At 44.2% G+C, this 26209-nt stretch overlaps 2 protein-coding genes across 3 annotated transcripts in view; both read left to right on the plus strand.

Annotated features, from left to right (window-relative positions):
- Positions 1 to 26209, plus strand: part of LOC119431124 (ninjurin-2) — an 86356-nt gene that overhangs the window by 13568 nt on the left and 46579 nt on the right. The gene's annotated exons all lie outside the window — the stretch shown is intronic.
- Positions 4674 to 24660, plus strand: LOC125939639 (uncharacterized). Of its 2 annotated transcripts, XM_037698598.2 has the most exons (6): positions 4674 to 4880; positions 8347 to 8515; positions 11839 to 11931; positions 16000 to 16047; positions 16638 to 16685; positions 22030 to 24660. In XM_037698598.2, exons 1-6 carry the CDS (start codon positions 4712 to 4714, stop codon positions 22304 to 22306), a joined length of 804 nt encoding a protein of 267 aa, XP_037554526.1. In that variant the 5' UTR covers positions 4674 to 4711; the 3' UTR covers positions 22307 to 24660. The 2 variants fall into 2 exon arrangements, with proteins under 2 accessions (XP_037554526.1, XP_037554527.1); XM_037698599.2 differs by lacking the exon at positions 16638 to 16685.

Genomic DNA, 26209 nt, shown 5'->3' on the forward strand with positions numbered 1-26209 from the left:
ACTTTTTGGGCACACACTGCTACTTCTAGCAATGCGCAGAAAGGTTCGTTGTATTTCTTCTCATATACGGCTGTTGAACTACATTGCTTGGTATAAACAAGCTTTTCACGTGCTTTCAAACACACTGCATGTTGGCGAGTTAGCGCCAAGTGCCCTCATTTCCTTCTTTGTCCTTGTTTGTCGGAAGCGTGCTACGCTTTCGACTCGTGCTTTCTTTTTTTCTTTTCAGATGAAATTTTAAATACTGCATATCCGTCGGTGTAACGACGTACCACTGTCAAGGTACATATATGTTATTTTTCAAAACCCCACAATAACAACCTGTCTAGGTATGCACATAGGTACAGAAGCGTACGCACAGGACACATGCAACTTCTACACTTTGTAGCTGGTACGATCTTTTAAAACTTATTAGTCCATGATAGAGACTAACAGCGTAACGACAGCCTTTTACATGGAGGCCGTGGTTACACTAAATAGACGCTAATGAGAAAGTACTCGTACAAGTACAAATATTTTAGTAAACTACCCTTCAGAAATAAAAAAAACTCTGTTACTGATGCTTGGTAAGCTTGAAAAAAAAACGTAAAAAACAAGACAGGTAGCTAAGCCGCCTTGAAGTTCCCGAACCAGGTCACTGTGACGCCCCAAATTTTAATGGCATCTGCTCGGGGCAGCAAATTAAATTTTTATCGTTTATGCACTAGGTTGTATTATGAAGACACCAAAGACTGAACTTGGGAACTTAAAAAAAGCCATTACTAAACCACAACGGTACAAACACGTCAAAACACATCGAAATCCGAAACGTCAGAGTGATGTACGTATACCGACCCTGGAGTTTTAGTGCGAAATTCAGAAATCGAACATTGGGCCTCAACTTTTAGAGCGCAGCTCTTGGGCGCCCGTTGCTGCGTTGAGCGTCGGCGCCGCTCGGCGTAACCGAGCGAACGAGTACAGCGAAGAATGCAAGAGCGAACCCGGAGCGCAGAGGAGGATGAAAGACGGCGATAGCAAAGAGAGTGCAAGGAGGAAAACGGAGCACCGCCAGCGACCAGGCATGCGGCGATCGCGGAAACAAAGCGCTGGTGTGGGCTTCGGGCTCACTGCGCATGCGCTACTTCGCCTGTGCCGCCGCCGCTAGAGAATGCGCTCCGCGCGAGCCGCGCGTTCCCGTGTTCACGCTTTCTTTTTGAACAGTGAGCGACGCAACCGGTGGAAATGCTTCGTCTGCCGTTGCTGCTAAACGAGCTGCCCGAGCAGAGGTTCAGCGACGCCGCTGAGAGGAGCCTGTCGTTCGGAATGAAATTCTTTGCCACAATTTATCGCGAATTCACACCACCTAATCACCTGCGCTCAAAATTCGCATTGGGGAGTATCGTAATCGTCGATTATTTTCTTTTCAAACAATCAACCTGTTCCCACGAAAATAGGGAGCGTGGAGTTTTTCAGAAATGCTTTATTACTGGAAATTTCTCTAGGTGGGGCACTGCAAGCTGAACAAGGTACAATTTTCATAATATTGCGTACAATTAATGACACTGTGCCATGTATGCGCTTTATTCCACGCCCTTTCGTATCTGTATTTCGGGTTGAGAATGTTGGGGCATGCATATACTGAGGAACGTCGACTCTGGTTTTGCTCGCTGTGATATAAAGCATACACAGGCGCGCGCACACTCACATCCATAGACGCACACACGTGCAACGCTCATACATACGCGAACGCGCACACCACACCAAGACACACGGGCATTATAGAAAGCCCCCCCCCCCCCCCCCCCCCCTCCTTTTTTTTTTTTAATTTCGAGCGAAGTGTTCTCCTTTTGTTAACGTTCTGACGGAGGTAATCGGAGGTTACGAAATTCCTCCATCACCTTTCATGTTAAAGGGAAGCTTTGTATGCCTAATATAAAACATATTCCGGGGCTATAGTTGGCTCATACTTGCAAGTTTATGGAGTGCACACCTTAGACGGGACGAAAGCAGGTAGACACAAGACAAGCGCTATACAGGACACACGAAGCGCTTCCTTTGCCTACTTGGTCCGGTTTCGAGTATCGTACGCGTCTGGGCCTGCGCACAGTGGAAGTTGTGTATGCAGCACATAATTTTTGACCATAGTAGTGCCAATGAGGAAACTACTGACAGTACATATCAGTGGAGTGAACCTCTGTTCTGGCTCGTACGCGTAATGTCGGCTGATAGCTGACCTGTAAAACAAGCGGAGTTCGTGCAATAGCGCTTGATATTCAGCGACTTCCTTGATTTTATTAAATTATTATATTTGGCCTACCCAATTATTGGGCCGCTAGGTGTATCTGCCACTGAAGGCGCCAGTTCGTATAGCTCGAAATTCTGACCAACAGAGGGGTGCCAGTGAGCGCGCCTCTGCTCTGCGGGATAACTCAGGACCTCAAATCTGAACTTATAGGGTCGGCTCATCGATGTTTGAATAGCACACAAACCTCTATAAGAAAATAGCGTATGACATTGAACGGCTTATCTGATTTTCTTTTCTTATATTTGGGCTACACTGTTCTTGGGCCATTTGGTGGGTGCCTATTCTTGACCAAACATTTATAAATGGGCATGTGCCACTGCGACAGGATGCTTAAATATAGTTAGGTATATGGTTCGTACTCCTTTGTAAACACACCCGTCATCATCGAACTATTAACGTGCAGCGCAAGATGTACATGAAAAAGATACACAAGACAGAGCGCAGTGCATCTTGCGCAGCATGTTTAATAGTGCAATATGAACCGCGAGAAAGTGTTACTCTAGTGGGGCCCTGGAATATGGGTTCCATCCAGATTCATGAGTCAATAAAGTTGCTCTCTCTCTCTCTCTCTCTCTCTATATATATATATATATATATATATAGTGGGGCCCTGGAATGTGGGTTCCATTCAGATTCATGAGTCAATGAAGTTGCTCTCTCTCTCTCTCTCTATATATATATATATATATATATATATATATATATATATATATAAAGGAGAAGCACAACTTCGTGGTTATCTTAGGGTTATTTACCCAACAGTTTCGGTCGGTGGACTGACCTTTTTCAAGGTCGGTCCACCTTTTTCGATATATATATATATATATATATATATATATATATATATATATATATATATATATCTCCTACATCGCACATAGCCTTCGTCGTGGCATCGCTGCGTCGACGTCGCCCACTGCGAATCTTTCCGAATTAATTGTACTTTGCATTTCGGCATAGCATTGTGAACGGTGTAAACATAAACATTGCATGAGATCTACATATATATACAGGGTGTCGCAGCTTTCACGCAGCACGATAAAAAAAAAGAGGAACAGCATTACGCGAAGCAGACCTAGTGGGTATTGTTTCCAGTGCAGTGGAGTGGCCGCCAGTAATTTTTTCGTTACTGAGATTGAATCAGGCAATTATAATTAATCATCTAACTCGAGAAGTACTGTCCTAATGATCAAAGTGTCAATGATAAAGTTGTATAGCACCGTGAAAAACTACCGATACAGCTTTCTGTGGCTCAGTACGTGCTACATAAAAGTATTTTTCCGAGAGTGAAAGAAGCCCGCGAATACACGCAAAGTGCCTCGAGCGGCCAGTCGCGCGGCCATTCTACGTGTATTCGCGGGCTTCTTTCACACTCGGAAAAACACATTTTATGTAGCTCGTATTGAGCAACAGAAAGCTGTATCGGGAGTTTTTCATGTTGCTCTACAACTTTATCATTGACACTTTGATAATTAGGACAGCACTTCTCGAGTTAGATAATTAATTACAATTACCTAATTAAACCTCAGTAACAAAAAATTACTGGTGGCTACTCCGCTGTACTGGAAACAATACGCACTAGGTTTGCTTCGCATAACGCCGTTCCTCTTTTTTAAAATCGTGCTGCGTGATAACACACACACCAAGAACTACACGATTCATACGCTGAAAACAAGCATAAGCTGTGTTTGTTTGCGAGATATGTTACAAAGCATATAGTCTATGAAGTCAAAAAAATAAATAAAAAAAATACATTATTTATCACAATGCCTCGGACGCTGCAACAACCAAGGCAACAATTACGCCGATCACAAAGCATGTTCTGAACAAGTTCAAAAGACCCGCCTATTTCTGTCAAGGTGGCGCCCTCTAGATTTAGAATGCGAATCACTTCTTACACCGTGATGCGAATCTTAAAGGCTATCTTTTTGATGGTTGAATACGGCGGAAAACAGAAGTAATTTCGGGAACCGAAAATACGTCAATGACGTTGTATTTTGGACGCCACCTATACAAACTTCTTAAGATAGGTTGCTTTGTCAGAGATAATCTTTTTCACAGACAAAACAAATTAAAAATTACCGTTTCATGCGACCGTAGATCCAAATATATGCCCAGTGATGGTTCCCTCCGAGCATACCTCCGAGCACGGTGTGCCTCCGAGTAACGTGAGTACGGTGGCTTCTAGCCACCGTAACGTGAGTAAGAAGAAAAGTCGATCTCGAGGCTATGCTTTGATGTGGCTTTGACAAAGTGCATGCGCCATATAGTTTTCCGCTCCTTTGTATTTATTTATAAACTCTATGGAATGGATTGAAAGAACTGAAATTACGCTATGGCCGCCTTGTTTTTTTAATCACTTACGCAATCCGAGCTCTATTGCAATCCACTCCGAGTCATGCCGCGCCGTGCCAGAAGGGAAAGAAAATGGCGCCTGTGAATACGGGCAGTCGTCCGATTCGGTTGACAACGGAGTCGTTGCTACAGGCCGTCAAGGAGTTTCCCTGCCTCTACTACCGTGGACACCCGTCGTACAAGGACTACAAGCGCAGGCAAGAAGTGTGGAGCAGCATCGGCGCTCGTTTCGGCATCACTGGTAAGTGTAAGCGCCTGCCAACCAGCTGCTGATTTTGGCGATGGTGAACAGAGAACCCAGTTTCTGCTTGGGTCTTGCTGACGTCCAAGCGGCTTGCGTGCTCGACTGTTCGCGTACCGTGGTGTGAATATTGCTCCGCTGAACACGAGAGCACTGAAAGTACTACATGGATATGACAGCGATCAACAGCTGTCGAACACCGAATCTCGCTGGAGCCAACGTTTCCAAAGTTCTACTATAGTGAACTTGCCTTTGCCAGAGCAAAGATTGCCGTCAGGACAACACGCCCCCTCGCGCGTTGCATTTTGACCATTTCGACTGCCTTCATTCTACTTGCACACCCGTTTATCTCTTCTTCCTCTTCTTCCATGGGCAGAGCGAGCTAAAAGAACGGATTAAACGAGAGCACTTGTTGAGTCACGAAGGTAAGTTTCCTGTCGAAACTTCGGCTACAGCGACATTCCTTGTTTCAGCACTGTTGGTCAAGTATTCGTCTGCCTGTTATCGCCTGACTTGTACAGATATCATATGGCTCGGTGATTAATTTTGCTTGATACACAAAAGGAGAGTAAACACAAGCATAGAAGACCTGCCGGTAGAAACCCAGTGGCCCGGCATTACGCTGCAGAGCTTAAGGTCGCGAGTTCGACCCCGGCCGCTGCGGCCGCAATTCGATGGGGGCGAAATGCGAGAACGCTCGTGTTCTAAAACTCTACATTTTAATGAATTTAACAAACGTAGTAGCATGCAAGACGCCACACTATGGCGTGCCTCATAACTGTGGAAGTTGCATGTAAAAACACTAGAATTTAATTAATTTAACCAGCATAGAAATGCACAAGGACGAGCGCAAACTAACAGCTGAAAAATCAATTGTGAACAAATACAACAAGGCTTCCTGCGCGTGTGTATCTTCAAACCGAAGAGCCTGTCTCTCCCAAGGAAGGTGTGTATGATACACAATGCAGGTAACACAGTCTACGAACAGAGTTTGGTGTTTTACGACGCAAAGACTGTTACCCCAAGCTTGGTCTTTGCTTCGATTGCAAACACTTTTCTAACTTTTTCAGCAGTGGAAAACAGCATTGACGTCAAAACGTCTTGAAATATTTTGCAGCATTTGAAATGACGTGCACATAGTGCATCACAACTATTCTACAGAGGAATGTGGCTGGGAATTGAGCCCTCAACCTTCAATAGAGCACCACAGCTATTGTAGTGGAACGCCTGAGGTGAAAATGCATGAATGGGCTACAGTATTCCTGCTATGAAGCCCATTCACATACATGTCCTGACTCAGTTAGTGTTTCATACACTACAAGTTGCCATTACATATGCCATTTCATGGCTGTAGACCAGCGTTCACTTCATTATGCCATTTTCTTCAGCAAGATATCGGTGAACCGGCATCAAATGATATGCTTGCAGAATGCTTGCATAACATGTTAAAGCAACTTACACTGCACTGCTCATGTTAGGCAAACTGTACTTGATTTCGTAGAAAGATGTGTCGAACAACACTAAGCTGTCTATTTAGAGCATATAGTAAATAAGGCATGCACATTGTCGTGAACAGCAGCACAGAGTGCATTTTTAAATATAGTCACTGATTATATTAGACTACAGGCTTTTCCCAAAAATGTCTAATGCCCCTGGTCTTCGTCTGTGCATGCTTCAAAAACTAGTACCCTTATAAGTGCTGCCTAGGACGCCTGCTCTTTTGATCAGTCATGTTTGTTACTACTACTATAAAAGTTAACCCTGTCAGTGATGAAAACCTTGATTTGAAGATTCCAGCATCACCCTACTGTAACTCCATAACTTTTACAGTCAGTGGCTGGCATGTAATCTGCTGCATGGTGAATTGGCAGCTGTTACCAGCTGCTACAGGCAATAAGTTTGCTAAGCCACTACTGGAATTTCTACATCAGGAGAGTCTTCACGCTTTTATGTAGGTAGTTATCTATGCCACTTGACAAGCTGCACGGGAAATGGAAACTACACTTGACAATTGTGTCGTCCAAGACAGTTTTTCAGGTATAAGTCAGGTTTACCTGTAGTATGCAGAATGTGATGCAAAAGTTGGTCAAAGTCGGTTTTCCCACAAAAACAAGAGGGACCCAAATATTTGCGAGAGATTTTTGCTTGACTTCTTAAAAAGTGAGTATGGGTCTGGGTTCTAGGCTTTGAATGGACTTGCCGGCTATGTCTATTGCACCTTCCTTTTCTCGTCATTCCCCTAGCCAGAGTAGCTGCCTAGGGGAATGTACTCCTGGCCAGCCTCTATGCCTTTCATGTAGTGAAACTTTGTGCTCTCCATCTTTTAATCGTTGAGCCTGTGCTAGAAACTGGCTTGCTCTAACTTACAGTTATCCAAGTTTGTGTTTCGTTTGCCATCACACTCCTTTTCTTTTTATTTGAATCCTCAGGCTCGTGTTTGTAGTTTTTGTTAGTCCATAGCCTTTCTCAGTGAAATATGAATAGCTGCACGGGAATAATTATGCGATGCCTGCGGTTCAAAAGATGTTCTTGTCTACCACCTTGGCTGTGAGTGGCGTTGGCTGACACGCCCACAGGTAATCTTGTAGACATACACAAACACACTAGGAAACTGAGTGACGGATGGCACCACGGTAGCTTAAATGGTAAAGAACTGCACATATAATGTGGAAGACGTGGGTTTGGACCCCACCTTTCATTTCCCTTTAAGTTAATTTCTCTACATTTCAATTAAAGATAACAGTTCACTTCCCCTACGTCTTGCTTTATTATGTCTTACCTCATATGGTTGGGGCTAACAGGAGATCCAGCCTCAGGATTCCCCCCTTTCTTTCTTGTATCTTTTTCTCTCTTTCAAAACTATCATACTGTAGTACAAAATCCTTTTGGACCCATAGCCAGAGGTCAGTAGGGGATCGAAATAGTAATTATTAGTCTGCAGCTGGTCAACTCGTTGGGGATACAGTGGCAGTATGGACATGTAGATGGAGATAAACATTAGAAACAATGTTATACAATACTATACATTGTGAGAAGAAAATAAAGTACAATAATCAAATACAGCAGAGAAGAAATGTTCTAGAGGACAGTGGCACACAGACAAGAAACAGATATGTGATGATAATGAAACTAAGCTCATTGTTTGATAAAGAATTAGGATTGTCAGGTATTTTCATATCCAGGGGTAAATTGTTCCAAATTCTGGCTACACAGTAGTTGTAAACTGATGCGTGCTGTGAATAGGAGGTAAATTAATATTGTGGCATGTTGTGCTTCTGGTTATGTGGGATAAACAAAGAAATATGCTTGCATGAAAAGGGTTATTTCACCAAAGAAATGCTTAACGTTGTTCTTAACGCTTATTGTCTGTGCTTTTGCATCACGGAATCAAACCACGTTGCTGTGCAGTTCCCTCGTACTGCATTCCTCAGAATCGGTGCGAGCGACGTTATGCTTTCTGTCCTAGGGTTCCAGGTTCAGTCAAAGTTCAAGAATGCAAAGGATACTTACAAAAGAGCCAAAGATTCTAAGCCCCGGCCAGGCCAGGTTGGCAAACACGGGAACAAGCCCTGGCCATCTTGGAAGCACTTTGATGCGATGCACGAACTCCTGGACTCGCCCACCGCTCCATTGGGGTAAGTGTCAACTTGAAACTAAAGAACTGAGTGACATTAACCCATTAAGGATGGGAGACATACCATATATACTCGTGTAACGGCCGCAGCTTTTTTTCCGACATTTCGGGTGAAAATCAGGAGTGTGGCCATACACGGCAAAAAAAGGCATTTCTTTTTCGTAAATGTTTTTGGTGATACTTGCCTTTATTGAACTACAGTATTCGCTTGTACTGGCTCTGACTATTCTTGGCTATTCCCGTAGTGCATCACCTGCCGGCCGGAATAAATGGTGACGCAGTGACGGGGCATTGTCTTGGTGGCAGCCGCTAAATCTTGGAGGTTGTGCTATTGCTACCTGGAGACGCCGAAAACTCGGCGCAGGTTGCCTTGTTTTGCCACCGACTAAAAAAAAAAAAAAAAAAGAACCTTCGGAATTCTCGCACCACACAACAGATAACACTGCCAACCTTCTCAAAAATCAAGACTGCGGCTTATACATAGGTACTTTTTAATTATATTTTTGGGGGGATCTTTTTAATGAAGATCTGGGTGCAGATTTTACACGGGTGCGGCCATTGCCGGAGTATATATGGTAAATACCGTTTACTCTAAATGCACAAAATACACCAAGAATACGCGTATTCAACGAAAGGGAAAGTATTCTGCAGGAAGTTTTTCAGCAATAGAAAGGCAACACTAGAAGTGAGCTTCACCTGAAGCCACCTATGTCTTCTATTGGAACTTGTACCGACAGTTCTTGTTGCATGTGAAACAGGTGTACGCTGAATTTGCTTTACATCACCATGCTTTCAAAAGAAAGCGAGGCATATACCAAGCTGCTTCTTGTCCTGTGCTCGTGCTCTAATCCAACCAATGATGCTTGTTGCCAGTCATAGAGTTGGTAGAAGACATTTAGCCAGAAACTTCATATTGCATACCAAAACTAAAAAAAAAAAAATTCTTTTTAGTGTGCTGCTTGTAGACTCGTTGAAAAGGGTTAAGAGTGCCCTGCGGTGCCAGTATATAAAATCAGTCCCGAGATGACAAGTATTGCATCTTCCGCACTGATTTAGTACAACATAGAAAAGTGATTTTGTGATTCATTAAGTAAATAAAAGCATGTTGATGTTGTAAGTATGCATTTATTGTTCTCTTGATACCCTCAATAATACAGCATTCTGGTAATTTAGACATTTTCTTTCGGTTTCATGAAATTCGAATTAACAATGTTTTGTATACACAGGGTAGCACTAGCAAGAGCAATTAGTACTGGACTGATGTCTGCAAACTGAGTGGGGCTTTCTCAGAATCTTGTCAAGCTTGTTGAGTCAGTGTTTTCCTGTTTCTAGAGGAGAGAGTAGTGAGAAGAAAAAGCAGTGCCACTTGACTGGCCTTGCCACTGCAGGAAGTTGGCAGTAGTAGAAAATACACGTAGCATATCTGTGGAACAGATGCTTGCAAGCATTGGATAATGTTCTTCAATGCCATATTGATGCTTAGTAGTTCCGCAGATATCGAAGGTGTATAATCTGTTTCAATAGAATGGCTGCAGGCTTTGCGCAACCTTCCGCGGATAGCTTAGTGGCTGTGGCATTGCACCGTTGAGCTCGAGGCTGCATGTTTCAATCCTGGCCATGGCACACATTTCGATAGGGGCAGAATGTAAATGCTCATATAGAACGGAGATTTAAATCTAGGTTAAAGAATTCCAGGTGGTCAAAATTAATTTAGAGACCCACACTAAGGCATGTCTCATAACCACGTTGTTTCGGCACATAAAACCCTTGAATATAATTCATTTAAATTTTTTGCAGGCTCTTCACAATAAAACGCAGAAGTTGCAGAGCCTTTGTGTAAACTTTGGTAAAACTTGAATGAGTCTTCAGAAGGGACATCGTGAGTTAGCATAGGCCTGCAGGGCATACTGCTGTTTTCTTTCCAAACCATGAAATACATATTTAAATGGACAGTCAGCCTAGGATGGTTGTTTTCTTGCTCAAGGCCACATCTTCTCTGAAATTCACAATCTTAAGGAAGGCAGGCATCATTTTTTCCACGTGCAAATCCGGTCTGCTGAGCCAACACTCAAAAAGCTTCCTGCCACCATGGGCCTGACAGAGGTGATGTATGTGGTGTAAGGCCTGTCTAATCAGCTTGTAGCCCTCAGAGGGATTTGCCTGACTTTTGCAAATAAAGCGTTTGTGTGGGTCGTGGAAGGCCCAGCATCGCTCAAAGAGCCACTCGACAATCTTTCTCCAGCTGAGCCATTAGTCGAAGTGGAAAGTTGAACAAAGGCGAACCATACAGTTTTCTGAACAGCACTGTTGCTTGACACACTCGCAGGGTAGTTGCCTGATGGCAGCCATTGCTGTGAGCTGTCATTGCTATCACGTATTTCAGGAGAAAGGGGGATTGACATACGTGCAGGCCTAAAAGCAAGCCACTAGCTGATGTGGTCATCAATTATACCGCAGCATCGATGTTGTCAACGTATCGACGCAAGTCTCCCTTATGTCGAAATTGCATGCTGTAGCTCTGTTTCCGCTCTTCTCTGCGTGTAAGATCACTTTCTTAAGTCATTTTCATAGCGGAAACGACGTGTCTTAGTGGCCGCTGCGTCCATTAACTCTGAAATTATCGAGCAGCATGTAGATCACACTGTTACAGCTTACTGTAACAAAGACAGCACTCCAATTGATTGAAAAATGGCTGCTGTGACTGCGGAAAACGGCGACAAAACGTGCTACCATGGTCACCAGCAACGAGTGAACTGCCACCGCCTTGCAATGGCAATGGGAAGTTAAGGGGCAGGTTTCGGCTTGTACTTGTTTCTTATGTGCATGCGATTTCTGGACCTTTTTTCCTGGAAAAAAGGTGCGCGTTAGTATTGGGTAAATACGGTATGCCCCCGTTATTTAACACCCTCAGGCCCTTAAGGTGCAATAAATGATGAAATACAAGCAAGGCTGAAGGGCGATAGATTAAGATGTGATTAAAAGTGGGCGTACGCTGAGCCTTGGCTTGGAGCCAACTTATGATAGTGGTCTTCATCAGTGATTTCCTTGTTTGCCCCCCTCCTAATAAACCGTGCAACAAAGCCATTTATTGCAGAACAGCTGTGGTACGAAAAAATTCTCAGCTTGAATGGAAGTTTCTCTGGTGAGCAGCTATTTGATGAGCGAGTTCACCACTGACTGAGACTGCCCAAGACTGTTGAACTTCTTCAATTTTATTCTTGAGCTTTATTTAATTGCTAGGTCTTATAATAACCCAGCATTGTCTGTTCTCATTTACTCACTTGTTTCGTTCAGTGATTTATTGGCTGGTTGTTTGTATTGCAGGTCTGCTGAACAAGATGTGCCTAGCACTGAGGACAGTGAAAGCATTATGAGCTTTGGCAGCATCACCATTGACTATGAGCCAGATGATACATGGTTAGTTGGTTCATACGCATCGTTCGCATATGTTGAAACCCAAAGTGAGAACCCTTTGCAGTTGTACAGGGTGTCCCAGCTATCACGCAGCACAATTTAAAAAAAGAGGAACAGCATTACGCGAAGAAAACTTAGTGCATATTGTTTCCAGTACAGTGGAGTAGTCACGAGTAATTGTTTTGTTGCTGAGATTTAATTAGGTAATTGTAATTATGTAATTAATTATCTAACTCGAGAAGCCCTGTCCTAATTATCAAAGTGTAAATGAGAAAGTTGTAGAGCAACATGAACTCTTGATACAGCTTTCTGTTACTGAATACGTGCTACATAAAAATGTTTTTCCGAGCATGAAAGAAGCCCGCGAATACACGCAAAGTGCCTCGAGCGGCCAGTTGCGTGGCTGCTGCTGCTTCCTCGGTCTCGTCGTGCAGGATATCGGTGGCATCCGGCATCCTTGATTTCTTGGCAATATCGTCCAAATAATTCCGGTCTCCAGCCAACATGCTAACGCAGAAACTGTACGCGAAAAAATAACCTGCACCATTTTAATTGCAAAACTCGATAACATTACTCCGAGTGCAAAACTCAAAGGACCGCTCTGCGGCGTTCACTTGGACATAAATACTTTCGCATTCACAACTCATAAGAAGCTCTGAGGTGTCCTCAGATTTTTTCAAATGCCTAATTGCTTGGACTCACGCAATTAATGCGGACTTTTTGTTGCACTGCAAGCTACCTCTTGGAGCAATATATAACTGCAACTGAAACTTCAGATGCTCTGTGGTGTGCAACTCGATTTTTCTGACATGATCTGCATGCACGATGCTGGAAACAAGACCATACTTGCCAGCTCTCTTGATTTTGCCGTAAAGTTTACGAATTCGGGCTTGTTTTACAAGTCGAGGAATGCATTTGAAATTGAAATAGACTATTTCAGAAATACTTTGTCATAAAAAGTTCCTCGCAAAAGTGTTGCAAAAAGTACAGTGTGTTCAAAAGAAGCAGAGTTATTGGCAATCAAGGGTCGCATACGATCCCGCTCGCGGTGCTTCCATTCCTTCTTGAATGCCTTGCACTGCGAAGGCCGCAGTGGAGCGGGGCTTGCCCACCATGCTCAGCCTACAGAACGTCACCGTGGCGCACAGTTCAAATTTGATCTTGGATGTTCATGTAGCTGTGACTACTTCTGATTTTGGTACCCATGACGTGCCAAATGTAGCTAAACGCGGTTGACCTCCGCGAGCTGCGGTGTGCTCAGCCAGCGGACTCATCGCGGCAACCCCATGGCGGCCGCAGTATCTATGCTACGTAGTAGACCACAGCTACATGCAGCGGTAGTGTGTATGCGTAGCATTTGCATTGTGCACTTCTGGGCTTGGTTGTGCACTCGTACTGATGGGCTCCAGCCTGGCCTTGCTATGTGGTGTGGACTGACTTTGTCCTGCACCAGCTTGACCGATGGATAGTAGCCACATCCAACTTGTGTATTTTGAAGCGCTATCAATAGCTACCATACTTATTCGATTATAAGGTCAGGGTGCAATTAGGGGGACCCAAGGAAAAGAACTGGAGTATGCATGCCAATATAAGGCGATACAGAGTAGCCGACGGATTACCGATACTCAGCGGGGATCGCCTGACATACTGAATTGTAATACTAAAATACTGAACTGAAACTGGTGACCATGAAATGGGGGGAAGGGAGCGGGGTGCCAGTTATATGTAAATTTTGCCTTAAGGTGTGGCTTCATGGCAGCGCGACTTTCTCCTTATAGTGTGGTGTCGCGGCACTATGGCGCACACTGCCGTAACGCCACATTGTAAGGCGAAATTTGCGCTGCCGTGAAGCCATACCTAAAGGCAATATTCGCGTTTGAGGCTGGGGGTGACTTCGAGGCTAAATATTCTGGGGAATAAACTCGCATTATGTTCGAATAAAAACGTTAAATACGAAGCGAAGCAAGCCAAGGCATCCAGGAGGCGGCCAGGAGTGAGCGCGCGCTGGCAAGCGTATGTGTGGTCTGACCTAAAGTTTTGCGGGGTTCGAGGCTAGTTGAGTGTTCAGAACTAGATGAAATTAGACTTGTTGGCTACGACATCATGAAACAGGGTGGCCAAAATTTAATTCCTGTGCGGGCAGTTGCGGCCGCCGAGCATGAGCAGACGATAGTGGGCTTCTTCTGGAAGTATGTAATTCTTATCGAAATTAGAAAACAGATGTGCTCGTACTTAAGCCTGTTTATTAAAAGTCAATAAATATACACAGTAACAGTAGGAAGAAGCGCAATGATGCAAACACCCTTCTTGATTGATGTCAGCTATTGGCCAATAGCAGCCGCGTATGAGAATCTGCTATATTACAAAATAACGAAGTTCAGAAAAGAGTGAGGAGTGGGCTTCTGTTGAAAAGAGCATTTGAGAGAAAGCGGACTTCGCACTCCACTTGCGAGCACCACGTGCCATGCACGACAGCAAAACTTGGCTGAGGTGTTCACAGCAGCATATGCTATCCGCGAACTGTGTTTTTTCACCAAACCCCCGGGGCGGTAGGACCCCTTTAAAGGTGTTGGAGAATGGGGTGAGCAAGATTAAAGAAAAAAGTGTGTACAAAAATTGTGATTGTGTCTGCACCATTATTTTGTTGCAATGCAAGGCACTAAACACAGAACTACTTGCTTTAAGCAAGTTTATTCAGACAACTTCCCAAAGGTGGCCAAATCTGCAAAGCAAAGTCGCTGAAAAAGTCCCTGTGGTCATAGAACACTGTGTTGCTTCTAAGTCTTTGCTGTGCCTAGCTCAGGGCAAACACAAACAAAAGTGTGTGCTGCCTTCCTTCCCACCCTTTGTCACGTCCATGGGCAATTTTACAAATTTCAGTGTTCACAGGGTGGCATAGTGGCCATGAACAAAGTGGCTGCCAGTTGACTTAGCACTAATCCACAATTTTGGTTGTCAAGTCTTGACAAAGTGGTGCTGGTTAGGCCTATAGTTCTAAGCAGTATGGCTGTGATGAAAATTTGTCGATGGCCGGCAGTTGCGGCTGATGATGAGCTGTAGCAGAGTGCTCGCCATTAATATATTCATGCCCGTCAACCTTCTGAATGATGCGACCATGTGTGGCTCTTTCCATGTCCATGGCCAGTATCAGTACTGAGGAAGAGCAAAGTGGCACACTTGGAGTGTGAGTGTGCATTTTGGCACATGATTTGGCTTAGTTGAAGTGCAGCAGGAAGCCAAGGCGATACTGTGTAATCGCATGTCGTATATTATTGATGGTGCAAAGCATGCGTATTGTAACTTATTGTTGTTCCCGTGCCATGTTGTGGCATGGCAGCTTATCAACGAGCCATCAAAATTCGCAGGAAATCTATTGCTGGCTTGGCAGAGGCATCACTGTTGTGTTGCTGTTATGTAGACCTGCTTGCAATCTTTCTAGGTGATGTCAACCTGTAAGCTTAAAACAGATATTGAATATAATGAAGGCATTTTTCAGATGCAACTTCATTTTGACGAGGGTCAACTGTATAGGTGGGCCATGTTATCTTTTTACAGCTTGCACTGCATTTTTGCAGTAGCAACACCGGTTTGGTCATTCGTTGACGTAATTTTCTCGTTTATGAAGGCTTGCAGCTCATTAAACGTTATGGCTCCTAGGACGAATACATGTTCACAAACAAAAGCAAAGAAAACAGAGAACTGAAGTCGGTCATATACAGGGTGTCCCAGCTGTCCTGAGCCAAGCTGTTTGGTCGTCAGAGGTCGGACGACCAAACACTGACGTCAGACGTCAGTCATCGCAAAACGTGCTCACTACGTGTGCCAGATACGTTGGCTGTTTATCGGATAGTGTTTCATCCAGAAGAATAGCTGATGCAACTTTCCTCACACTACTTTGTTGCAGCAGCCTCAATAATTTCCTGCATGGGCCATCCACTCCAAGTTAAAATGATACTTTCGACTCCTTTGAGCAATGATCTTCTATTTTGGCCTGACCTAGTGCTTGTCATGCATGCCGCACAGCATCTGAAAATACACTGCGTAATTGTTTATGCGTTCCTCTTAATGCAGTGAAGAGAAGCCAGTGAGAAGTCAAGGAACTGAAACCACGTGCAACGGGTATGTGTTGCTCGCATTCTTTGGCATTATTTCCTCCTGAGATAGAGGTTGTGGCCGTTGATACTGACACGTATACATGTTTATCTTTCACCGGTGGCCGCTTTCCACCGGCTAACAAATGTTAAACGTTATCGCTCGGCGCAGGTTGCGCCTGCATCAGAAGCTTCTCGAACGTTATCGGTGCTTCTATCCGTCTGTGGTTACCGACTGTCATGTAATCTGATTGTATGAGCGCCGCAAATTGTCTAGAACTTTCTGTAAGACACACGGGCACCAGGGATTAATCTGGAACATTTGATGACTCGCGTATAAAAGCCGACGCGTTTCGCTGCTGATCAGATTTTCGATGATCGCTGACTGTGTTCGCCGCTATCGTTGTGCTTTGAGAGTAGCTTGCTTTTGTGGGCACAGGTTTGCCCAATAAAGAATCAGTTTCATCATACACAGTTTTACGACTGTTGTTTTCAGCCTCACTACTACGTGACATTGGCAATGCTCTTCTATTTTGACCTGACCTAGTGTTTGTCATGCATGCTGCACATCATCTGAAAATACACTGCGTAATTGTTTGTGCATTCCTCTTAATGCAGTGAAGACAAGCCAGTAAGAAGTCAAGGAACTGAAACCACATGCAACGGGTATGTATAGCTCGCATTCTTACTTTGGCATTATTTCCTTCTCAGATAGAGGTTGTGGCCGTTGATACATTGGGTGATTGTAGTCATCGACTGATTTTTCCAGATGGCCAATTTTTCATACTTTCTCAACTACTCAGACCTGCACGATTATTCATATAAAGTCCCTCAATGAATGAAGGTAGCACCATCCTTTGAACTTTGCCGCCCCCTCACAGGCTCTCCACCGTTCTGCCTCCTCGAGCCGCGTCCTGCAGGCTTTCTTCTTATTGGACTAGTCCAGTCACATGACGCCGTGCACTATTGATTGATTTGTTTTTTGCTTGGAAGAAAAGCTCGTGGTGGTCTTAAAAGGCTCTCCGGCGTCATTTCTGTTGCAGCTGCATGCATACGCGTCGGCACGCAGCATATGCGGTGCTGCTGTTGTGAATGCACTACTCTAAACAGAATGCTACCTGATGGCTTCTGCTGTCTGTGATGAGCTGCCGTGCATGTGCTTGTAGAAAATGCTATAGTAAAAGAATCTTATTTATTTTGTATCAGGATAACGAGGCATTTAAGGAAAATAATTTGAGTGCATCGGAATGGAACTTTTAACGAAAGTACAGTGTAGACCGCTTATAACCTAAGTCGCCGGAGTCGTGAATATCTGCACTATAAGCGGTAGCGCACTATAACCAAAACAACGATTTTCAAGCCCTGCACGTATGCAAAACATGTAGACCAAGCATGTAGACACGCCTTGTACCATCGCGCGCATATCGTGATTACGTTTTCGCCAGTGAGCTGGCGAAAACATAATCGCGATGTAGCCGGTGCTCTTCAGTCTCGACAGCTTTGCACAGAGTCGAAACGAAGCAACTGTTTGCCGCAATTGCTGCGGAAAAAACCGTGACCGCTATCGATGCGATTATGAACGGCGACTTTGCGGTGCTGAAGGCACGCGCCTGACGCACGCACCGAGTCTGGATGAATTAACTACCATTTGCTGCAACAACTGCAGTCGAAACCGCGGTCGCTATCTGTGCGATCATCGATGGCGACTGCGCAGTTTTTTAGGCACGCGGCTGACGCGCGTATCGAGTACAAAACCAAATTACTGTTCGCCGCAACCGCTGCGGAGAAAACCACGGCCGCTATCGACGCGATCGTGGATGACGACTACGCAGTTAGGAAAGCCCGAGCTAACTCGGTGTTATGTGCGCCGGTAAACGCAAAAATACAGGCTTTAAAGACACAAATAGGCTCGAAGCGTTCCGGAGTTGCTGTCATTCACGTACGATTTCAACTGATGGCCGTGGCGATGCAGACACCTCCGCTTCATTTCGGTTGGCCGCTAGCGCCGTTCTTGCTCTTTTGCGTCGCACATTTGCAGCGCTTCTCACTCAGCAAGCTTTGAAAGTAGTCCGAATTAACCGATGTGTGGCCAAATAAGTCCGAATTAATGAGAGTTTGATTGCATTGAATAATGGATACGCTGGCCGGCAGCACGCACCTTGTTGAGGAACGTGCTCACTGCCGCCCTTGTCTGCGAGATTTTCCCACGGAAGCTGCGTTATAACTGGTATTTTGTCTCACATGGCTGCACATTAAGCGGTATGCGAATACATGGAGTTCTATGGGAGGGTGAATGGGAGTCGGAAAAGGCTGCGTTGTAGCCAGTTCTGCACTATAAACGGTTATAAGTGGTCTACAGGGTGTTTTTTTTTAGCTGCACCAAATTTTTAAAATTAGAAAAATACATATCTTGGTCACGTTATGTTGACCATTCGAGTCCACCGATTGGCGGCCTCTAGATACAGAGCAATTTCTGCACTTAGGTGCGTAATTAGCGAAGTTATGGTAAAAAACTTTCTAATTATCAACAATAAGTGGCTACGGCAAACGAGTACTTTGGGGCCCATCCTCGACACTACCTATCCCAACGATAAAATTTTGAATACCGGAGTTCATGTGGGAGCTATGCGACCAATTAGTTCCCCTTGGCAGGCTCCTTGAAACCGAAACTGGCCGCAAAAAGAGTGTCGATGTCGCCGCCCCCTCCCTTTCGTCACGTCTCCGAGGTAAGGCCGGCCCGGCCCGCGAGCTGCTTGCGTTATCTCCTTGCTATCTGCGGCGTTCGCAGTCGACGCTACAGACTGATATGACGCCGTGCCTGTAGTACCTAAAGCGCAAGGAGCGGGGTTGACGCTACAGCGCAACGTGGTGCCCGACGGAATGACGAAGCAAATTTGGCGGCCCGCCGGCATTGAAGCGTTTGGCCAACGCGGCAGACAGCAAGGAGATAACGCAAGTTGCTCGTTGGGCCGGACGGCGATGATGTCGGAGACGTGACGAAAGGCAGGGAGGAGGCGACATCGACGACACAGACGCTCTTTTTGCGGCCAGTTTCATTTTCAAGCAGCCTGCCAAGGGGAACTAATTGTTTGCGCAGCTCCCACATGAACTCCGCTATTGAAAATTTGATTGTTGGGATAGGTAGTGTTGACGACGGACCCCAAAGTACTCATTTACTGTAGCCACCTATTGTTGATAATTAGAAAGTTAATTAGCGTAACTTCGCTAATTACGCACTTAAGTGCAGAAATTGCTCTGTATCTAGAGGCCGCCAATCCGTACACTTAATGGTAAACATAATGTGACCAAGATTTACATTTTTATTAATTAAAAAAATTTGGTGCAGCTAAAAAAAAACACCCTGTATACTGTAAATGGGAAGCTCCAAAGTCGCATTGGATACTACAAACTTTGCCACTGCGTGTTTTTCGCTAATGCCATGTCGTTTGTGCGTTTGTTTATGTGTTGGCATATGTCTGTCTTTAATGAAAATTATGCACTGCAGTTTGGCAGAGCATAATTTCAACCTTGATTTATTCAAGATTGTGGCTTTTCTGGTAGTAGTAACGAAGCAGTTTCAGCTGAGATATTGTACTGCACTGAATTCTCAATTATCTTTTGAGTTATTTGTTTATTTTATTCGTTAGATATGCTGCAGCCCTATTATATGGCTATAGCAGGAGTGAGAAAAAGTAGTAAATTAGCATAAGGAAGGCAAACACAAGCAAGAAACACAGGTGAAACAAATGACATTCTAATTTAATGGCAAGCTACGAACAGTATCGGGCAATGAAGATAATTAAAAAAACAAAAAAATCAGGCATTCACTATTTTATAGTTTCTTTCTATACAGGCAGTTCGAGAAGAAATTCAGACTTGCACGTAGAGCACTTGTGTAAAAAAAACAAAAACGAAGTCACTCAGGTAAACGGTTAACGCAACACAGCGTTGTCAGCGCAAAGCTGATTTTTATTTGTACGCAAAGCGATTGCACAATGAGACAGGACGATGTGCGTTACGAGGAATTATGCTTAAGTGAACGGGCCATAGAAGTGTTGTGCCCACACAGCTGCGAGGACCACAGCATTTTTCAGGAAATGACCACAAGCCATACATGCGCACAAAATGCAACGGCTGCTATCAAAATCGAGTAATTGCAAACTAAATGCGCTACTTCTCTCGCATAGCAGCTTTGTTCACAATCTTATTCATCATCATCGTCAGCATCATCATCAGCCTATATTTATGTCCACTGCAGGACGAAGGCCTCTCCCTGCGATCTCCAATTACCCCTGTCTTGCGCTAGCGTATTCCAACTTGCGCCTGCGAATTTCCTAACCTCATCATCCCACCTGACTTTCTGCCGTCCTCGACTGCGCTTCCCTTCTCTTGGTATCCATTCTGTAACCCTAATGGTCCACCGGTTATCCATCCTACGCATTACATGGCCTGCCCAGCTCCATTTCTTCCGCTTAATGTCAACTAGAATATCGTCTACCCCCATTTATTAATCTTATTATCTTATTAGTTGAACTAAATTATGGAGTATCTCCACAGTGCTGTGCATGACATTTCATAGTGCCCCACTTGTCTATTTTGATGCTTACATTGAAGTAGTCACACGTTAATCGATTTTAATGAATGTTACCGAGTGTGCTGGGACCTTGAAAACTGAGGTAATGCTTACACCTGGTACCAAGACCAAGCATAATATGCGCACAGGAATAATGAGGAAGCATGGTTGAAAGTGCGGGTGTATCACGACAGCTGTGCTTGTGGAGAGCTTTTCTACTCCTTCCAAGCATTTCAAACTGCATTCAAAAGCAACCAAATTTTTAAAAAATGGGTCTAATGCAACGAGTCTAGCATGCCGCAACTCTTTGAAGTGCATATTCTGCGCATTGTTTTATCTTGATAACAAGGGAACACACACTTTTGGATTCACTAGTGTTGAAGCAAGCCTTAAAGACGTCATTTCTGAAAAAGAAAAAAATAGAAATTGGTGGTCACATTGCAAACATCAGACTCCAGTTGCCACCAAAACGCGTAATAATACTCCAGATTGTCTTTTAAGTTGCACCAGTGTTGGCGGCTCCACCTTCGAGGCAGAGGCGCAGGAGAGTAAAAACTGAGCGTAGGGCGGTGGAGGTGGCACTACTCGAATTGAGCCACTGTGGTCGAATGAGGGATGTCTCCGAAGGAAGCCAGCTCAGGCTGCAGCTTAAGACAACCCTTGTCTGACCACTGCTGGCTAAACTTGTGTGCAACTTCTCGGTGCTACAGTGTGAAATCCTGCTTCTATAAGCAGGAAAGTTAGAACTCTTGTGTGCCTTAGCTACGGGAATAGCTAAACTGTTGAATATCATGGCTGTGCCGTTTTCCCATGCTGTTTTGTGAGCATGTCAGCACCTGAAGGTTAAGTATGGTGCCATATTCCCCATAGTTTTTTGCCATCTAGTGTCGTAGTGCATGTGCACCGCCTATTGCTACAACTTCCCCTGACTTCCACCCTACCATGGAGGCCCGGTAGCTATGGCAATGGGTTGGGGAACATGAGGTTGTGGGTTCATTTCCAGACCCCAACAGACACTTGCTGGTGGGAGCAGAATGCAAAAAAAGACATTGTGCACTGCCCATTAGGGCATGTTAAGGAAGTCAGAGCAGTCAAAACTAGCCTGGAACCCTTCACAGTCATATATCTCTCATATCCCTTTTAACCACCGGACATACACGTTTCATCTCCAGCAATGTTTTTATAAAAGTGTATAGTACTCTATTTTCTCTTCAGCGTGCCACTATGCACCGTCATTATTTCCACTTCAATACATGGATCGTCTGCTTATTACCATTACCTTGAGCCAGCCAATGGTCATTGCTCTGACACCCCATGGCCTTAGTGGCCTTTGTGCCATTCGACACCATAAATCATTATCATCCATTGGTACATAAACCCCAATGATCAGTGATTAAATCACCTGTCAACAACTCAACATTTGGCTGTCTGTTTCAGTGTGGTACCACCTACTCACAAGACAGAGGACACGAACGAGGACCTCTCGTCAGTGGAGACAACCATGGTCAACTCTATGGCAACGTGTGTGGAGCATTTGAAAATGCTTCACGATGAGCGCAAAGAAAGCGGTTTTAAAAAGGACAAAGTTTACCAATTTTGCATGTATGTGGCGAGCTGCATCCGAGGACTAAACAAAAGGGATCAGCTAGAGGCCATGCAAGAAATCAACACTGTGATGTATAATTACCAGAAAAAGCATCTTGAGAATACGTGATCTGTATGTGTGAATCATAATCATTTTCATTTTCTTGTCACATTCCATCTTCATGATTTTATCACAAAATACATTTGCTGTCATGGAATCCTTGGCCAGGTTAATGCAACAAATCAATTTGAAATGCTTTTTTTTGCTTTGTTATTGCTCGTAGTGATACCCTGCCTACTAGAGCACTGCACGGGCCGATTTTTTCAGCCTGAGCCCGGCCCAGGCCCGTTTTTACGTTATGCGGCCTGGCCGAGCCCGATCAAAACTTTTATGGCAAGACCCGGGCCCGGCCCGGGCCCGGAAATAATCTACGTTACCCGCCCGGCCCGGCCCGCCACCCCTTTACCTTAGGCCCGAGCCCAGCTCGAAACTGGCCCGAACCCGGCCCGAGCCCGAAAAATACGTGTTTTCCGGAGTTGAGACGCCCGATGATAACTAGCTGCACGTTACATGCACACCACCAGAAAGCCCAAGCCCGGCCCGGGCCCGCGTCGAAAAACCCGAGCTCGGCCCAGGCCCGGGTCAAAAAGCACACGCCGTGCCCGAGCCCGGCCCGAGCCCGTGAAAAAACTGCTCGGCCTGGCCCTGCCCACGGGCCAGGCCTGGGCTTTCGGGTAAGCCTGAGCCCGTGCAGTGCTCTACTGCCTACGTTATCACCATGATCAGCCGGTCATAAGTGGTGAACAACCAGAAAGGAATAGAATCGAGCTGAAGTAATTGCTACATCAATCATCCATTTGTGTAAATTGTTTACTGACTTGTGTCCTTAATAAACTATGTGATTGTAGCTGTCCAGATTAAGTAGTTCTGTGCATTTGAATTGGAATGATTTTGACACACAGCATGACAAACTTCTCCTGGTTTATGCTGTTATGTCAGACGAAAATATAAAGAACACAGACATATCAGATTGTTCAGATATAACAAAGCAAATATAAAGTTTAGTTGGCCATGCTTTATTTTAATGAGTATTCTACAGCTGCAGCAGAACCAAAAATTTAGATTTGGAACAGTATCAGTTGCAGTGACGCGAATATTTGTTCGCTCGCAGCTCAGAGTATGCATTCTGGTAGCAAAAATTTCAAACGTCTAAGACCAACGTCAAAAGGCACATTCCGGATGCAGATGTGCCTTTTGGCTGATGGCTTGGCTGGCTCAAACTTGGTAAACCAACTTGCTATATTGTGTGATGAAACCGACTGCATGGTCGGTATGAACGATGATGCAAGGTGCAACTTACCACTCGCATGTCGTGTATTGGCGCAGCAAGCTGCCTATGGGCAATTAAAATAACAGGAAGCCCTTTGCACGTGTTCAAGCTCATTCGCAATACCGAGGTGTCATATATATGCCATGTCAGCAGGTCAGTGTAGATGATTGGTCTGTGTATTGCAGATGTCACCCAAGTGCGCTGGGACTAGCTACGTCATCATCATCAGCCTATATTTTATGTCCACTGCAGGACGAAGGCCTCTCCCTGCGATCTCCAATTACCCCTGTCTTGTGCTGGCGTATTCCAACTTGCACCTGCAGATTTCCTAACTTCATCATCCCTTCTGGTTTTCTGCCGACCTCGACTGCGCTTCCCTTCTCTTGGTATCCATTCTGTAACCCTAATGGTTCACCGGTTATCCATCCAACGCATTACATTGCCTGCCCAGCTCCATTTCTTCCGCTTAATGTCAACTAGAATATCGGCTATCCCCGTTTGTTCTCTGATCCACACCGCTCTCTTCCTGTCTCTTAACGTTAGTCCTAAGATTTTTCGTTCCATCGCTCTTTGTGCGATCCTTAACTTGTTCTCGAGCTTCTTTGTTAACCTCCAAGTTTCTGCCCCATATGTTAGCACCGGTAGAATGCAATGATTGTACACTTTTCTCTTCAATGACAGTGGTAAGCTCCCAGTCAGGATTTGGTAATGCCTGCCGCATGCACTCCAACCCAATTCTTCTGTAAATTTCTTTCTCGTGATCAGGGTCCCCTGTGAGTAATTGACCTACAGGGGACCCTGAACACGAGAAAGAAATTTACGTCACATGCTGCATCAACATGGCGGTCACCGCCTGTGGAAGGAGCTTATAGCTCGCATAGAGTTGCCAATTTTTCATTATATGTAGACCTCGGTTTTGAAATGTCTTGATTAGATGAATGGGCTCCTGCACTTGTTACTGGAATGCAAAACTTGAATTTGACGGTCGACCATATCATGGCCCTTTGAAATATAGAATTATATGTACTTCACTCAGCTTAGAAAGTCTACCAATGATTATTTTAGTCAATGCACTGCAGTGAATGATTGTAGTCAAACAGGTTCATCTGTCGTGACCTACCATAAGTATGTATGCCTTAGTTGCTGACAAATACATATGGTTTTTGCGCCTTGAATGCGTGTATGCTCACCAAGAATGATTTTTCCATCTTCTCCCATGTGGATGTGTTTGCGTGTTTCTGTAGTAGAATTTAACAGGGCAGACAATAATTCAGCAAGAATGAGGTTCACATCTGTGCTGTAATCTTCACTTCAATGATCCTAAAGCTTTTGTCATCTATATTAATGCCTAACAGTTTTGTTTGGTAGACTGACCTTGGTCAGTATTTAGAGACACGTGAAAAGCATGTCCCACTTTATGAATATAAATAGCTGTTTGAGCGAGAAATGCCTCAGGTTGAAGCCAACACTTCTACGAGAAGACTTCTCTTGGTCGAGGCACGAAAACAAGATATCTAGATGCAGGTTTCACTGTGTAATGTGTTTTGTTGGAGTTGCTGCTAAAAAAAAGTAAAAGAAATACTTCCCATCTTCACCATGCTTGTGGGTTAAAGTATGATGTCAACGACTGTAGTACACTTTCCAAATAGTTCTGCGGCTATATATAGCGTGTCCCAGCTAACGTTAGACATGCTTGTGAACTAAAAAAATATTTAAAAGCATGGTGCAAGGTACGAATTTAAGACTTGCGGTGTTTGGTCGTCAAAGGTCTGATGACCGAACACCGTAAGTCATAATTGTATCTCGCACCATCTTTCTTAAATATTTTCTTTTTTTCGTTGAACAGATTGGCTAACGTTTGCTGAGAAACGCGTTATAGCAAAGACATAGACGAACACTTGCGTACTCACCAGTAGCCATTTCATCCCACTTTTGAATCAGAAATAATCATTGCGAAGTAGAATGATGAAACTCGAACCAATAAACTTAGCACGAATGTAAATCTAGATATGCTGGCCGAATGGCTTTCAGGAACACCATTATACACTGTCACTAGAAGTGTTTTAGCTTGATTGAATAGAAATTCATGCTACTCTACGATCATATTGTCATATGGAACATGTAATTTTTATTGCTTTCTTCAGCTTCATTTTAATTGCGTCAATTTTTCAGTCGAGTACTTGGGCATCTATGTTTCGTAGTATGAGCCAATTTGGACTTCCTACCTTTGTGTCAATGTATATAGTAATGTTAAGCACAGGCACATGTACAGCTTAGATAATGCAGTTATTTCCTATCATGTTGTAATACAGTATAATGCTTGTTTGTTCATGCAAATTCCCAGGGAACCCATATAGTGCTTGTAGAATGTATGCAAACTGATGAACACGATTCATTATCACTTAACGTATGAAAATATAATTGAAAAGAAAAGTGCAGTGAGAGATTAAAATTTTCTCTTGTCTCATTTTCACATCCCTTTCATCTAAGCTGCAAAAATTTCCAGCATCTGCGTTGACTTCAAGTATTTTAGGACCATGTATGGAGACTTGAAAGTTTAAGTTTAGTTAGCTGGTCTAATTATGTGATAAACTATGGCAGCAAATTAAACTTGCTTCAACAAATAATGAAGAAAAATAATGGAAGCTAGTAGCGAGGTGAACTAGCCATGCCATAACACAAATTAATTTGTGGATGAATAT

The sequence above is a fragment of the Dermacentor silvarum genome, chromosome 10, assembly GCF_013339745.2.
Source record: "Dermacentor silvarum isolate Dsil-2018 chromosome 10, BIME_Dsil_1.4, whole genome shotgun sequence".
Taxonomy (NCBI): domain Eukaryota; kingdom Metazoa; phylum Arthropoda; class Arachnida; order Ixodida; family Ixodidae; genus Dermacentor; species Dermacentor silvarum.